The 16590-nt window shown below is 40.9% G+C and overlaps 1 protein-coding gene across 16 annotated transcripts in view; it reads left to right on the forward strand.

Annotated features, from left to right (window-relative positions):
• DOCK9 (dedicator of cytokinesis 9) overlaps positions 1-16590 on the forward strand; it is a 284204-nt gene that overhangs the window by 58488 nt on the left and 209126 nt on the right. For 7 of the 16 annotated variants that reach the window (XM_073894354.1, XM_073894357.1, XM_073894356.1 and 4 more), the window contains exon 1: positions 5567-6112. The exons of 6 other annotated variants lie outside the window; for them this stretch is intronic. In XM_073894354.1, the coding sequence (XP_073750455.1) occupies positions 5951-6112 (162 nt within the window). In that variant the 5' untranslated portion in view covers positions 5567-5950. Of the gene's footprint in view, positions 1-5563; positions 6113-16590 lie in introns of those variants that run through there. 3 more of the 16 variants (XM_073894365.1, XM_073894366.1, XM_073894359.1) reach the window with 2 other exon arrangements.

The raw sequence follows: 16590 nt of genomic DNA on the forward strand, positions 1-16590 counted from the left end.
TATTTCACTGAGCATAATGTCCTCAAGGTTTAGTATCCATGCTGTAGCAGGTGACAGGATGTCCTTCCTTTTTAAGGCGGGGTAATATCCCATCGTACATACATAGCACATGTTCGTTTGTTGATGGACACTTAGGTTACTTCCATCTCTTGATTATTTGAATAATGCTGCTATGAACATGGGTATACAAATATCTCTTCAAAACTCTGCTTTCAATTCTTTTGGGTATCCACTCAGAAGTGGAATTGCTGCATCGTATAATAATTCTTCATTTAATCTTGTGAGCAATCACCATACTCTCTTTCACAGTGGCTGCACCATTTTATATTCCTACTAGCAAGTAAGTTCGTTTTCTTAACTCCAACATTACTTCCTTTAGGAGTTCTCTTTTATTTTAAAAGCTGTTTAACTCGGTCTTCTGCCTATAAAAGGAAGATTCTCTGATTTCTTTTGAGAGACTCTGGTCATCTCTGGAAGGCCGCTGCCCTCCATTCCGTGGAGCCAGTCTGGGTGCTTTCCCTCCTCTTTTGTCCCTCCATGTACGTGCCAGGTGCTCAGAGCCCTGCCCGGGGACATGCCTCCCTGATATTCTAGTACCAACATGGAGACACCTGTGTAACTTTGTGTTCTCTGCTTTGGAGAACATTTAAATACTGCTGTTAGCCGCAGACTTGGCTCGGATATTTTCTGTGGTTATGACTTTAGAGATACATTTTTTAGCAAAATTAGTGTGTTTCACCGAGCTTTCTGGGGGCAGAAGTCTAAAACTCCTGTCCGTGTCCTTGCCCCGTAGGGCCCATCTGCCATCTCTGTTCATCTCAAGTGAAGATGTGGTGGCGTTTCCAAGTGTTTTGAGGTGGGGATGATAAATGGTGGATAAATTTAGATATGCTGTAAGTCTACCTTCTCTCCCACAATCAAATTTTGAGGTTTATGTTCCTGAAATACACAATGGTAGGAGAGTTCACCTTTTCCTTATTTTTAACCAAGATCCTTACGTGTATAATAACGTTTCCTTAACTTTCCTGACTTTAAACAAACAAACTTTTTCCAATGGTTGTTGCTAAAACCTCGACTCCTTCTTCACCAAGTATCTTAACTCCCTTTTCTTGTTCCACAACACTTCCATTTTCTCTTTGAATCATTTTTTTTTTTACCAATATAAGTAATTTGCAGATTGAATTTATTAGATCTTAAATTCTCATATGCTTGGGTTTTGTGTAAGAAATACTTGTATTTTTAGAAGAACTACCTTATTTTAGAACAGGGAAGAAAAAAATTTAATTTGGGGCCCAGATGGAGGAGACCAACACTTATTGGACATGCGGTATGAACCAGGCCCCATGCTAGATACTCTACTTACCTTTGATTATGCCGATTGAATATAAAATGAATAAGGAGTCGACAGGCCAACTTAGGTAAGGTTTCTTTGTTCAGCAGAATTCACTGCATTGAGAAATGTAGTATGGACTGTCAGGGATGAAAATAAGACACCCTAATGGCACTTACACAGAATGTGATGTATTATTATTACACGAGATCTTCATTTCAGCCACTGCAGAATGGACAGAATTCCAGTTCCTCCCTGGCCTCCTAAGGTAGAGCCCAAGGTCTGACCTAGGTAGAAGACTTAAATCTGTTTGAGATAGAATATTACTTCTAGTTTGTAGTTCTAGATTTTTTAGGTGTTACTTCAGATACTAATTTTTATGCACACTTTTCTGAGAGAGTATGAAGTAAAGCTACTAGTCAAACTAATTTGATCTTTAGAACATACTTAAAACAGAAGGACAGTTGGCAAGGAGAAAGCTACAAATGGGAATGGCAGCTCTGGATAGACATGCTTTGGGGGCGGGGCGGGTCAAAGCTTGAGACCTATTTGCTGTGGTCTCCGAGGCCGAATGGCTGAGGTTTGTTGTGACCCGAGTGGGGCAGCAAGTCTTACCCTAAATGTACTGTTTGTACAGGCTTTCTGGTGGTTTGTACAGCATGGAGCCCCTTTCCTAGATTAAAATGCACACCCTGAGGGCAGCCCCAGTCACCTCCCAGGGTCTGTGGTTTGTGTATTCCTGTGAAGTGGGGCCAGAGCCGCAATCCAAATTGTAAATTCATTAAGCAAGGTGGCTGTTTCTGAGCTACTCACCGTAAGTGCTTGGTGAAGTATAAAACAATAGTTACTGACGTGCGTGTAGCAAAATTGGTTGAGTTCTTACCTATTACTCTGAACTTGACAGCCTTCCAGGGTGGGCAGAGTACATGCTATATCTTCCTCCCCTCTCCTGTTTTTAAAAACAGTGTTATTGAGATATAATTCACTGTTGGGGCCACTCCGCAGAAACAGGATGGACCCTCCTCCTGCCCCCTCACACCCCAGATTTGCTCTGGATGTTGAGACTAATGACATCGTATTCACGAGGAGGGTGTGAAGAGGTTAATTACTCATGTAATGAAGCTCCCTGAGGAGAGCAGGGCAGCTCCCAAGCACACCCTGAGCCTGGTTTGGGGTTTCTGAGGTGGCAGCGGGTGGGGCCAGGATGAGGATTCCTGAGTGGTTTGAATTCCCTCCTGGGACCAAGGGAGGGAGCCACCTGGAACATCCGTCCAGTTTGGCCAGATGTGGGACAGAAGGGGAAAGAAGAGGGGGAAGGCCTAAAGCTGTTAGTAGTAAAACATCAATAGTGGAGTCAGGCTTAACAAACTGTAGAACTCACCTGTTTAAAATGTCAATCCAGTGGTTTTTAGTATATTCACAGACTGTATACTGTGTAAAGATAGCATGTATGTTAGAAACGCTGTCCAATTTCTGAACATTTTTGTTACTCCTAAAGGAAGTTTTGTGCCCATTAGCAATGACTCCCCATTCTCTGGCAACTACTAGTCTACTTTCTCTATCTATGGATTTGCCTATTCTGGACATGTCATTTAAATAGAATCATAAAAGATGAGGTCTTTTGTGACTGGCTTCTTTCATTCTGCATAACATTTTCTAGGTTCATCCATATTGTAGCATGCATCACTACTTCATTCTTTTTTATGGCTTAAAAGTATGACATCGTGTGTCCATACCGTCCCAGTTTGTCATATTAAAAGATGATTGATTTGGAACCTGTGAGGGTGAGGCGGTGATGGGAGAGTCGGGTACCCTTATTAGCAGGGGAGGAAGACATGGGCTTGGGCTCAAGACAGAGTCAAGGGTGGACATCCAGTCTTGGGAATTGTGAAAATTAGGGGTCATATTTAAAGGTAAGAGAGTAAATGTGACCTCCAAATTGAAATACATACTCTGTAGGTGGCTGAACTGGTTGCCAATAGATACCATCCATCTCCATGTCCTCTGATGGAGTTCATGGTAATTATCCTTGTAGACTAACCCAAGATCATTCTGATACAGAAAAATCAGTGAAACCAAATACACATTTGAATGATTCATTTTGTTGTGCTTCTATCAGCATGAAACCCATTTTGGGCCTTGTTGAATCCTTTGCTCTAAATATTTTCTGTTGTTTTTCTTGCTCACTAATTTTGTTGGTTGGAAAATGATTAACATTTAAAATTGTTACAGGTTGCTTAAATGCTTATTAATAGGTCCCTAGGAAACATTTCTTCTTTCCTCTGAATGATTGTTAGGAAGTTGTTCTATTCTGTCCCATTGTTTTATTTATTAACTTGGGAGTTTTTAAAGTAATTCAAATAGAATATACTAGCAGCTTCAAATTTTGCTTGGTTATTATTTATAATCCTTTGTAAAGTTCAAACATAATCTTTTGTATCTCAAATGATATTCCCTGGCTTCTGCACCCAAGATGTCTAAAATAGGTAGTAACAATAAAAAATTAAGTTTAAATTTCTAAGTACCATCTTCATATTCAGCGAACTAATATTTTTTAAGTTGTTTTCTTCTAGGTACCATCTTTATATTCAGTGAATAATATTTTTTAAGTTGTTTTCCTTGCAGTGCAGAAGTTAAGATAGATGGTGAGCATTCTGAATTCTTAAAAGACAGATAATTTAACCCATGTGTTGGGTGTTTTATAGTCTACAGTATTGTGTTTCCATGTTATTTATCTGCCAGCATTGTGATGTCACATGAAGACTTGGCTCTTCTGATGTCAGGACTTGGGTATAGTCTTGAACACTGTAGCTCTGTTTTAACAGAGTTGCTATTCTGAAGCTGAATGTTCTAGACCACAGATGGTTACTCTTGTTTTTTTCCTGTGGCCAGGATCTCTACTCATTTGATCTCTGTAGCTGTTGGATAAACCTTGCATTAAAAAAAAAAAAAAGAGAGAGAGAGAGAGAAGCCTAGGATTTTTTTTTTTTAAAGATTTTATTTATTTGACAGAGAGAGACACAGTGAGAGAGGGAACACAAGTAGGGGGAGTGGGAGAGGGAGAAGCAGGCTTCCCGCAGAGCAGGGAGCCCGATGTGGGGCTCGATCCCAGGACCCTGGGATCATGACCTGAGTTGAAGGCAGACGCTTAACGACTGAGCCACCCAGGTGCCCCGAGAAGCCTAGGTTTTTGCTTATCTATGGGGCCTAAGAGGTAAAATAGCCATAAGATCCAGAAATTTTGGGATTATGTGACTATGTGGTATTCTCTAAAGATCTGCTTTTATTATATGATACGGGTTTCCATTAACTAACTCCCAGGTACTCAATCATTGTAATTCACTCTAACTTTAGAATCTGTAGATAGAAAATGGAAACCATCTGTTGTCTTATGAAATGAGGAATTCAGAACAGATCTTAAAAGAGCAGTAACCTTTTTCTAGATGCATATTATGGGTGGGAGAGGTTTTCCTGTGTTCATCATAGTCATTTTACTTAATTTATTTTTCATTTTTTAGAAGGAAAGTGCAAGAGTCAACTTAGTATTCTATCAGTGACATGCTTCCCTATTAGCCATCACCAAAGACACACATGGGTAGTATAGCGTTACTGAGTTCATTCTGCAGTGGAAGGACCTGGATTACTTATGCATCCCAAATAATAACCTTGTTGACTGTGGGACTTTAGTGTGTGTTTAGCATCACGTCCTAGAGCCCTGCTTCAGAAGGTATATGTCCAGCCTGATCGGGTCACCCTTTATGCATGTTCTCATTTGCATCTTTGGGTACCAGAGATGGGAGAATCCTATTAAGCAGTGCAAACTTGCTAGCCCTCTCTCTGGCAGAGTGGAAGTGGGCAGAAGTCAAGATTGACACAGCAGTTTTGTGTTCCCCTGTGATTTGCTGTCAGCAAGCTGTTACCCACACATGCAAAAGGTTGTTTGAAGTGGGCTTATACATGTTTCCATAGCAGCAGTCATCTTAGTGATTTCTCTCATTTTTGGGCTTTTTTTTTTTTTTTTCTGTTCCTCGCGGATGCAGGATTAAACAAACAGCATATTTAGGTCAAGGAAAGAGATGTTTGCTAATATAGATGCTGGGCTAAGCATTCTGGGAGAGTGATTCCTTGCAGCAGATGAACATTCTTTGTGCCTTCCAGCAGCATCTGCAGCAGGGTGGCTGTCTGGCACCATTTTTTCATTTTGGGCAGGTTCTGAGATTCAGAACAATCCTAAGCAAATCACGGGAGCCGGCAGTTTTCCAGTAACCACATGTAAATCTTCGGCTTATTTGTTCTTTGGTATTAACAGGGAAGCAGTCTACTGGAAAAACGATACTTTAAAGATTTTGGTGCATTCGAGGTGTGTCATCTGGTTTTTGCACCACCCCTCCTATTTGACACTCGGAGCCGGGATTTTTTTTTTTTTTTTTTTTTTTTTTTTGTCAGGCAGTTGGGCAGGAGCAGATTCTAGTACAACAGCTCGGAGCTTCCCTTCTGTTCTGGTGCCGGCAACTGCCTGTCATGAAGATGGTTCAGTGGGAGCCTGCTCAGAAGAGCCAAGGAAGATGATGTGGAAATGGAGTAGAGATTGCTAGAAATCTGAACATCCACACCTTGGGGATGGGTTGCACTACTAGTGTAATTCTGTTTAAAGGCATCCGCACCGTTTTTGAAAGAAACTGTGCTTATATGTGCAAACAGCAAGGAGAGAATAATGCCCTTGAATATACAGCATACCATTGGACAAAAGAAGATTCAGAACTATTGATCTCCTCCTGTCTGGTAAATGCTGTCTTGCTTAATTAAACAAGTACTTTGATGGTGTTAGAATAAACTCGTCTTTACTTATAAAGCAAATATATTTATTTACTTCAGTGTGCTTATATATATCTCTAGCCTGGGTGTATAAATGGGTAATTAAGTGGCCTTAAGTTTAATTATGAGGTGCCTGTTTGTATGTGTGAGAATGCCATGCATTCATCAAAGCTTAAATACATACAGAGAGAGAAGCTGGAGTAAGATAATTGATTACAGATTAGTTTTCTAAGTTAGCTTCATGAGCTTACATGTTCTTGGTATAGTCTCAGAAATAATGTGTGGCAAAGTATGTATTTAGGGTGTTCTATACTGAATCCTCTACCAGTGATAGTGAATTATTCAGTTCCTTTACATCTTGGTCTTTTCCTTGGTGAAATTTTCTTACTAACGGTTTGTGGTCAGTCCTTCCATCAGAGGGAGAAATTTAAAGGGAGCATGAAAGAAAACTGTAATGGGTGTGAGAAAAATATTTATAGTTTTATTGTTTTAAGTCTGACTACTTACAATGTTTTTGGGTGAAGGTTCTTGAGAGTACAAGGAAGCTTAGCTGACACTTGTGTGTTCTTTTCTCTCCTTACGATGCACGCACGAGGAGGTGTCAGGTCATAGATGGGTGTGCCTCTCCATGGCCTTCTCACAAATACCAGGCTCGTGAGGAAGCTGCATATGGGTCTCCTCTTCCCTCAGGATGCCTTGCCATTTTCCCTTCTGTTCTTATCACAGCTTTTTGTCAAAACGAGTGAGAATAACACACGTGGGAGTTTCTGCGTGTGAGTCTGGCCAGCAGCCACTCGGTATGGTGAGGGCGAGGTGTGTGGAAACCCCAACTCCATTCTCGGTTGTTAGGCTGCCATCTGACAGGGAGAGGGAGTGCTGGGGGGCCATAGGCACCTCGGGATCAGATCAGGTCACCCCAGCGTTGCAGGAACCCAAGAGAGGATGCATTTTGTAGAGTGTCTTATGTGACATTAGCTTTCAAAATACATGGGAGGAAGGGAAAGAGAGCATCATTTGAGCATCAGATGCATTTTGGAAGGCAGTATTATGTGTGGGTTTGGAACTTAAGTGGGGCTGTATTAACTATTAAATATTTTAAACTCTAATGTATTTTGGAATATGCTTTTGAGAACAACTGGTATCAGAGATTAGAAGGACCAGCTCATTACGGAGTCTGCCCCATTAGGTGTAATCTATAACCCTGACAGTCCTGGCACTGCTTGGCCAGTAAAGGCAACGTCTCTCCCATGCTGCCGGCTTATGCTCCCTCAGGTCACACTGACTTGTCTTGGGTTAACCCATCTTTGAGAGACTCTGCTTGTTTTTCTTTTTATTTTGTTGCACGAGGGAGTAATAACCTGCCAGGGGCTTTGTCGGCACGCTGGGGCTGGATTTTGAAGCACTGTTCCTATGCATTGGGTCAGGTGCTGTCTGCCCACCACCCTTGCCTGCACTAGCAGACTGAGAAAGACGTGACCATGTGCACCTGTGGCCGAGGTGCTGTGGGTGGAAAGATGCACCCTCTCCCTCCCACTGCTCTCCCTGCTTCTGTCCTTGACCCTTGACCTTCCCCTCACTCAGCAGACAGTGGTCCTTTGCAAAGGAAAGTCTGATGGTTATTCCTCTACTCAGAGTCAGATCCGGAATCCTTCCTGTGGCCTCCCGGTCCATCCCTACACACCTGCTGCCCCTGCTTCTCCTGGCCACCCCCATTTGCTTCTCACTCTCTCCTCATTCCTCATTTCCCTGCTGTTCCCTCCTGCTGGACACTCCGGCCAGGCATTACCTGGTTCACCCCTGGCTTCTTACAGGGCGACCTCTGATTTCCCCTTCTCAGTGAGGCTTCTTTGACCCCTGGCATAGGGGTCAAAGCACCCTTGTAGCACCCCCAGCACACCCTTCTCTGATTTCCTGCCATGGTTTCTTCCTAATATTTATCTCCATCTGACATACAGTTAGTCAAGTATAGTAAGAGTAGTTAGTAGTAAGTAGTACTTAACCATACTTACAACAAGGATAAGCTTTCTTTTTTTAAAAAAAATTTTAACTTTTTATTTTAAAATAATTTTAGACAGAATAAAATAGCAAAAATAGAACTGAGGTCCCATATTTCCTTCATAAAGCTTTCCCTAATTTTAACAAATGACATGACCGTAAAGAATAAGCTTTCTGATGGCTGGGATTTTGTGTTCTGTTTGCCATTCTGCCCCAACAGCTAGAACAGTGTCTGATTTGTATTAAGTGCTCAGTTAATGAGTGAATTCTGATAAAATGGTTTTATGGTCCTGAACTTGAACTTGGAGAAGCTGTTGAGAATTTAGGTTATAATCACTTATCCTAAAACCAAAAGTCTTTTTTCAAACATTTTTGTTGTTTCCCCCAAACAATAACTGGCACATTTTCAATAATGTCCACTAGAGTTGTACTTTTCAATCCTTCTGTCCTGGAGCTGTACCAAGAAGTTATGTGGTTCAAGGCCAAACATTCCATGGGTTTGCTGTGGTCATGACTGACAATTGATGATACAATCTTTGGACAGTATCCAGACTAGCTCTGTTGAGACCTGTCCCAGGGCACAGGCATTGGAGGGCCTTCTCATCCCTTGGCTTGAGCCAGCCAAACTTTCTTAAGGCAGCCCTGCCCGGTGGTACTCCCATGAGCCCCCTTCTATGCACAGGTAGGCTGACCTACTCTTCAGGCAGATGTGGGCCTGTCAGGCCTTGGTTAGTAGGGTGGCTGCTACCCATCCTTCCTCTAGCTCAGGGGGCTACCCAGCCTGTGGCTCTGCTTTACCTGTCAGCAGGTCAGACTAGTGCTTCACCTGCTCCTCAGGGTATAACCCCCACCCCGGCCCTCCAGTGCGTACTGAATCGTGTGGAGGGAGAGGAATAATGTTCATGAGGCTTAGGGCTTGAGGCCCCCCAGTCTTCGAGAGACTCTTAAATATCCCACAAATCTGTCCATGTGTCAGAAACCCATGTGGGTGGACTGCCTCATTTTGGCGTCAGTGGAGTTGCTGCTCCTGAACTAAGCTTTGTGTTTTCCTCTTGGCCTAACTGAAGGGCATCATAAGAAACATCCTTATGAAAGTGATGTCTGCCATGAGGGTTTTGTTGAGGGCATTGCTCATTTGCTTTTGGATCGGCCAGAGGCACTGTAGTGTAGTGGTTAAGAGTGCCGAGTCAGTCCGTAGAGCACACGACTCCTGAGGGTTCTAAGTTTGAGCCCCATGTTGAGTGTAGAGATTACTTAAAAATAAAATCTTCAAACAAACAAACAAACAAAGAGTGCTGACTCCGGAGCCAGCCTGCAGGGCTAAAATCCTGAATCCACAGCTTGCTAGCTGTGTGACTTTGGGCAGTTTACCTAACTGCGCTGTTCCTCAGTTTCATTATTAATGAGTAATGAAATGGATCTGTACTTCATGAAATGCAGATGGTAACAATACTTTCCTCATAGTGTTATTGAATGAATGAATATGTCTAAAGTCCTTAGGGTAGTGTTTTATATATAAGTTAGTGCTAATTGTTAGCTATTACCATAATTATTTCTGTTTTTTTTTAGTGTTCTTTTTATGAGGGGCCCTGGAAGTAAATTTCTTCTCTCTGTACTCTGAGCGGTTGTGCTTTTTCTGAGGAACTACTTTGTATTTTATATACATTAAGATTCATGTAAATGGTCCCAGCCACCTCTTCAGTTGACTGTTAAAGAAAGCTTAGATTCAAACATGTTACCCAATTCTAACAGATATATAGGCTCTTAAAAAAAGATTTTTTTAAAAAATTTATTTGAGAGAAAGAGAGAGAAAGTGGGGGGAGGGCCAGAGGGAGAGAATCTCAAGCAGACCCTGCTGAGCACAGAGCCCTATTTGGGGGGTGGGGTTGGAGGGGTCTTGATCTCATGACCCTGAAATCATGACCTGAGCAGAAACCAAGAGTCGGCTGCTTATGACTGAGCCACCCAGGTGCTGCAGTGATTTTTTTTTAATTGCCCTTAAACTTTGCTTCTTATTTTCCTATATTACTATTTTATCACCGTCTGCTTTTTCTCATCTGTTTATTAAATACTTTTTATCTTATTTTTTAAGTTATTTATGTAAATAATTTTAAATCCTTTTGCAACAAGGCAGAGCATAAATTAATAAGCTAATGGAGACCTTTATAGTGAAGAAAAAGCATTTTTATGATCACTAAGGTTGGCTCTGAAGCAAAAATTAGATGTCTCTAGTGCAGACTTTAGCTTTATAAGGCTGCAACTGTGGAATCTTGTACAGGAAGGTTCTTTTTATATCTAAACAGCATGAATCAGCCCCATGGTGGGTAGGACACTGGGAAATGGGCTTATCTGGCATCTGGGGACTGACTGAATTTCAGCTGTACCACAGTTAAATTTTGACTAGTAATCCTACTGCAATGGAGGGGCAAAGCTGAGTTAGGATAGTCTCTATTTCCCGAGTATAGATTTTTCCTAATGTCTCCCTTTTCTAAGTAATTGAATGTATTAGTTCAGCTCATTCCAGACACAACCTTGAATGCTTCTGTGTGCCGAGCGCTGGCGAAGTGATGAGGAAGCTCACGTCCCTGTCAGGGAAGGACCGGCAGAACTCTCAGGGCCTGTCAGGGGCAGGAAAGCACAGCTCCGCCCAGTCACCTTCCATGAGGAGGGGTGGCACGAGTGACACCATACACTTGTAAATCCCCTTTTTCCTTGTCTAGGAGGGTTTGTGATGGGCCCAGCCTTACTGACTAGGACTTGACCTGTTTTACTCAAGCCAGTAACATAATATTCCCCTCTCTTAACATGTCCGTGGAAGGCCTGAGGAGCTGTGGGGTTATTCTGTACCGTGCTGTCTTCTCGCCCATTAGAACTCAAGTGGAAGAAGTTGCAGCTAGGACCCTGTCAGCAGCCCCGTAGAGAGCGGTCAGGAAGGCAAACTGCTGCAAGTCACAAGGAGAAAACACACTTTCTGTCTTCCATTTCTTTTGTGACCTGATGGGATAATAAGGATAATTTTACCCATTATGAGTTAATATTTGCCTTTTTCTTTTTACCTCCTTAAAGCTGTGAAGTTTTTCATGTTTTTTTTTTTTTTGTTGTTGTTGTTGTTAAGATTGGCTACACATCCTCAGCATGTTCTCAGCCTTTATCACAGTATAGAATTTTATCAGACCACTGTAGTCTCCCCAGGCTAAACAGCCCTTCCTAATAGAAAATACCTATCGGCTATGAAAATCCTCTGATTTATCGTATGTGCACTGTGCAAGAGAATGGAGTTGAGGGTGATAATGTTGTCTGGCTCTGAAGAGCCTGCAGTCCGGCTTGTGCATGTCTGTGTGTCTGTTTGGAGGTGGGGAGGGGTGGGAAGGAGGCGGGAGCATAAATGGTGAATCTGTGACAAGTGATAAGTGAAAAATTGTATAATACCTGCTTGTGGCAGTGGAGAAAGTATAGTCTAGATCTTGATGATTTTAGGTGTGCCCTCATCACTTTTTCTTGCACTGTGAGAACTGTCTTGAGGTATAAGAAAGCAGAAACCTGCTTAGTGGCCTTCCAGAACCTTCCTTTGGTTCTCCATCCGATCACTGGACTATGGCTTCGGATAGGCTGTGTTTTCCATTTTATTTCTAATATCCTTCCTAATGATGCCCAGCGGGTTTTGTTTTTGTTGCCTGTTTGGATCACAGCAGTAAATTGGAGATGTTTTCAAGGAACAGTCAGTCTGCTCTGATTCCTAGATCCATTTCCTGCATCTTGAGATTGCGCTGCTCTGTTGATGCTGCTTTTTTTGAGTGCAGCCAGTGTGACTAGCGCGAAAGCGTATTGCATCTTTCCCCGATGCTTTATTAAAATTTACTATCTTATTAATATTTATTAAATTATAAACAGGTAATTAACATTCATTGTAGAAACTAAGCATGCTAATGTTCAGTACATAGAGGTAACCACCGATTTAAACATTTTTAGGCAAAACCTTCCAGAATTTCATCCGTGTACAGCATGGTTCATAAAAAATATGTAATTGTTTAGAGTTGCTGTGGACTAAATTGTGTCCCTCCCAAAATTCAAATGTCGAAGCCCTAATCCCCAAAATGACCACATCTGGAGATATGGGGTCTTTTAGGAAGTAATTAAATTAAATGGAGTCATAAAGGTGGGGCCTCCACCTAATAGGGCTGTGACCTTATTAGAAGAGTAAGAGACTCCTAACTCTCTGCCATGTGAGCGCACAGCAAGAAGGCAAGCTGTCTGCTGTAAGCCAGGACAAGGGTCTTCACCAGGTACTGACCTTGGACTTCAGCTTCCAGAACTGTGAGAAAATACATTTCTGTTGTTTAAGCCACCTGGTCTATGGTATTTTGTTGGGGCAGCCCAAGCTAATACGTAACTATAATAAACATGTTATTTTGTTATGTAGTCTATAACTAGCTTTAAATAATCTCCACAGTATATCACAGATGTCTTTCCATGTTAATGAGTATACATTTATGAGTCAATCTTAATGGCATCATTTCATTGTATAGATGTGTCTTGGTTCATTTCAGGCTGCTATAACAAAATACCATAGACTGGGTGTCTTATAAATAAAAACATCTATTTCTCCAGTTCTGGAGGTTGAGAAGTCCAAGAGTCAGGCATGCACAGATTTGGGGTCTGGTGAAGGCCCACTTCCTGGCTCCCTGAGGTCTGTCTTCGCAGTATAAACTCACATGGGGGAGGGTTGGTGGGTATCGTGGAGTCTCTTTTATAAGAGCACTATAATCTCTTACAGATTTTTTTACTTTTTTAAAAGAGCTTCATGAGGGCTCCACCCTCATGACCTAATCACCTCCAAAAGGCCTCACCTCCACGTACTGTCCCATCGGGAATTAGGTTTTAACATACGCATTTTGAGGGGACACAAACATTTACATTTCAGGATGTGACATTTTGTTTAACCTGTACCCACTTTTTTACTTTTCTGTTCTTTTTCCCCCACTCTTCTCTGTTTTTTCTATCCTTGCGTATATGCTTTAAACTTGTCAAATTGTTTTCTTACCACAGATTTCTAGACCTGGAGTAGCTAGGTCAGAGTATATTTGCTTTTTAAAGGGTTTTGATATCTGTTTAGCCAGATTGCCCTCCAGAAAGGTTATTTTGAGATTTTTAAAAGTTGAAGACAAGAAAATGTGTTTCTTTCCTTGGGATTTCAAGCAGCCTGCCTTCCTTTTTGTTCTTTATTAAGATGCTGATGGCGTTATCTATGAACAGAATAACATCGCCTTAGATTGCTGTATTGTTAGGCCAATAACATATACCAGGGTTCAGATTAGTACTAATTTTGCCTCAACTGCTGGAAGCATGACCACTGGCATACTTACAGATCCCAGAGGAATTCTGAAATGTTCCATTGTGGGGGCTGGAATGTGTTTGTTCTGGGAGGTCTTCACCCTTTCAGAGTTCGTAGCTGTTTCTTAGATATTAAAGAGGAAAGCAGAAGAAATACTGAGTAGAAACAGATGGGTAAAGCCATTGTTGCTTTGCTCAAGTCTTACTTTTTAGATATTCGAAGTAGCTGATTTATATTTCTTTCACAGATTCAGTGAGAAGCAACAACTCTTTTGCTTTTTAAAAGTAACATTGTCTTTCATATTTAGAATATATAATTATTAGAGGAAATTTAGAGACTACAGAGAAGAATAAAGAGGAGAAGAAAAATCAACCATAATCCCACAACCTAGAAATAATTACTGTTTAACATGTACTGTGTGTTTTCTAGTATTATTCTCTGCTTATGCAAATATAAAAATGGTATACTATTTCATAAATAATTCCTGATGCCTTTTTTTTTTTTAAGTAATCTCTACACCTAACACGGGGCTCAAACTTACATCCCTGAGATCAGACGTGATATGCTGCACCAACTGAGCCAGCCAAGTGCCCTTCCCGATGCCTGTTCCACTTCTTTGTTTTTAAAGATTTTATTTATTTTTTTGAGAGAGAATGAGAGTGCATGAGAGGGGGGAGGGTCAGAGGGAGAAGCAGACTCCCTGCTGAGCAGGGAGACCCATGTAGGACTCTCTGGGACTCCAGAGTCACGACCTGAGCTGAAGGCAGTCGCTTAACGAACTGAGCTACCCAGGCGCCCCTATTCCACTTATTTTCTTATGACCATTTTCTTATGCCCATAATGTTCCATTAAAACACTAGTATGTGCGTAATATTCCATTGTACTGTATATTCTAGAATTTAAATGCTTTTTGTTATTAGGCACTTAGGTTATTGTACATTAAAATTACAGGGGACATCTTTACCCAAAAATCTTTCTATGGATTTTTAATATTTTCAGAGGCTAGATTCATGAACATGAACTTGCTAAGGTAAGAAGGAATTTTTAAAAGTCCCTTTAAGGCATATATTTTATTGCTTGACGATTGATTCCATTTACATTCCAGCAGTAGTGAATATTTTGTCTTGTTTTTTTTTTTGTTGTTTGTTTCTGTTTTTTTAAAAGATTTTATTTATTTGAAAGAGAAGGAGAGTGTGTGTGAGCTGGGGGGAGGAGCAGAGGGAGAGGTACAAGCAGACTCCGCGCTGAGTGTGGAGCCTGACTCAGGGCTTGATCTCAGGACTCTGAGATCACGACCCAGCGGAAATCAAGGGTTGGATGCTTAACCAACTGAGCCACCCCGGTGCCCCTAGTCTTGTTTTATAAATGATTATCGCATCATGTTTTGCCAACGTGAGAGACAAAGATATGACTTTCAAGCTCCAAATCCTTTGTCATATTTATTTAAAATATTTCTCCATTTTGTCATTTTCCTTTTGATTACTTTCTTTATAGTATTTGTTTTACTAACAGAAGTTTAAATGTATGTGATAAGCATAATCATTTTTTCCTCTGTGATTTCTCCCATTGCTTTTATGCTCAGAAATTCTTGCTTACCTCAAATTAGATATTCACCGGTATTTTCTTTTGGAATTATTTGTTTGTTTACTACTTGGCTTTTTTGTCCAAAGATCCTGTCACCTGTTTTTGTAAATAGAGTTTTATTGGCATAGTCACACTTCTTCATTGTTGTTGATGATTGCTTTCACAGTGGCATGGTTGAGCAGTTGTGACAGGAACCTGTAATGTTCAGTAGCTGGCTTAAAATATATATTAGCTGGCCCTTTACAGTTTGCCGACTCCTGGATATATATAGTTTAGTTGAGGCCCTAATTTGATTCCCTCCTTACCTCCAGCTCTCATTTTTCCCAATCCTGTTTGTTGAATTCATTCATTCCTTACTCACTGATTTGTGATTCTGCCTTTATTATATTTTATGTTCTTTTATATTCTAGCCTTTATTTTGGTACCATTCTGTGTCCATTACAGAGGGAAAGTTCTTATCCAGCTGCCAGTTCAATTGCAATTTAGTAAAAATAGAAACAAGAAATTTAGAGGGAGAAACAAATTCTTCATTTTTAAGGTAGAATAAATAGACTATCCTCTATAAGTTGCTGAATTAAATAGTCTTATAAAGAATGTATTGGTAATGATTCAGGAGCTCAGGGTTAAGGTTTGAATGTAGAGTTAAGTATATTTGTAAATCTGTTTCCTTGTGAACTAGCCTGTTCATACAGCCCATCAGGCTTGTCTTTGTAAGGACTCTCTGGTGCATTTTGATGAAAGAAAAATTCCAGTGTGGCAGCTGCATCCTCAAGTAACCTTGATTTGAATCTACATATTTTCTATTTCTGGTCTTTGCTAACAAAAGGAGTCCCAGCAAAATATAAGCAGAGGTATTACTAGAGTTTCCAAACCAAGTGTATTCGTGTCTACAGGAAATACATCTGTATCTTAATAGATGGAGAATAGATTCTAGCTTTCCCGTTAAATGTTACGTGAATTCTGAAGATAATTTTCCTCTACCCTCATGTTACATGTGTGTGAAGGTTTGGGTATGTTGTATGTCTGCGTGTGATGTAGGTGTGCCTGTGTATCTGTGTATGCCTGTGTGTACTTTTTGTTACCTCAGTCCTGGAATATTGGATAAAGGAGTACTTTACTTTTTTTCAAATGTCAGTGAACAATCAAAGGCTTTATCTGAGGATGCATTTCAATGAACATTTGTTTCTCTGCCAAGGAAACACCCGTATCCTAGGGACTGAGGTAGATGTGAAGACTTGGAGCTAGTAGCCGGCTGTAGGTTTTCTCTTCCCTCTGGAGTAGGTTTGGGCTCTACAGAGTCTCTGTGATGAGTTTGCTTGTAGAATGCTAAGATATAGACTTGGTGGCAGTCCTATATGCTATGTAGTTTTGCCTTCTGCACTTCTGGTATTTCTTGTGTGTTTTCTAGACTGATGAAATAGGCGACAGCATCGTCGAACAATCAGTCTTAGAAATTACTCTGATTTCTCTCTGCTTCCTTTATTGTTGAAGAGCAGTCAGAAAGAACCCGGAAACCTTTTCTTTGTTTTTTCCT

Source organism: Callorhinus ursinus, unplaced genomic scaffold (assembly GCF_003265705.2).
Source record: "Callorhinus ursinus isolate GAN/ISIS: 27379988/994484 unplaced genomic scaffold, GSC_fseal_2.0 scaffold7, whole genome shotgun sequence".
Classification (NCBI taxonomy): Eukaryota; Metazoa; Chordata; class Mammalia; order Carnivora; family Otariidae; genus Callorhinus; species Callorhinus ursinus.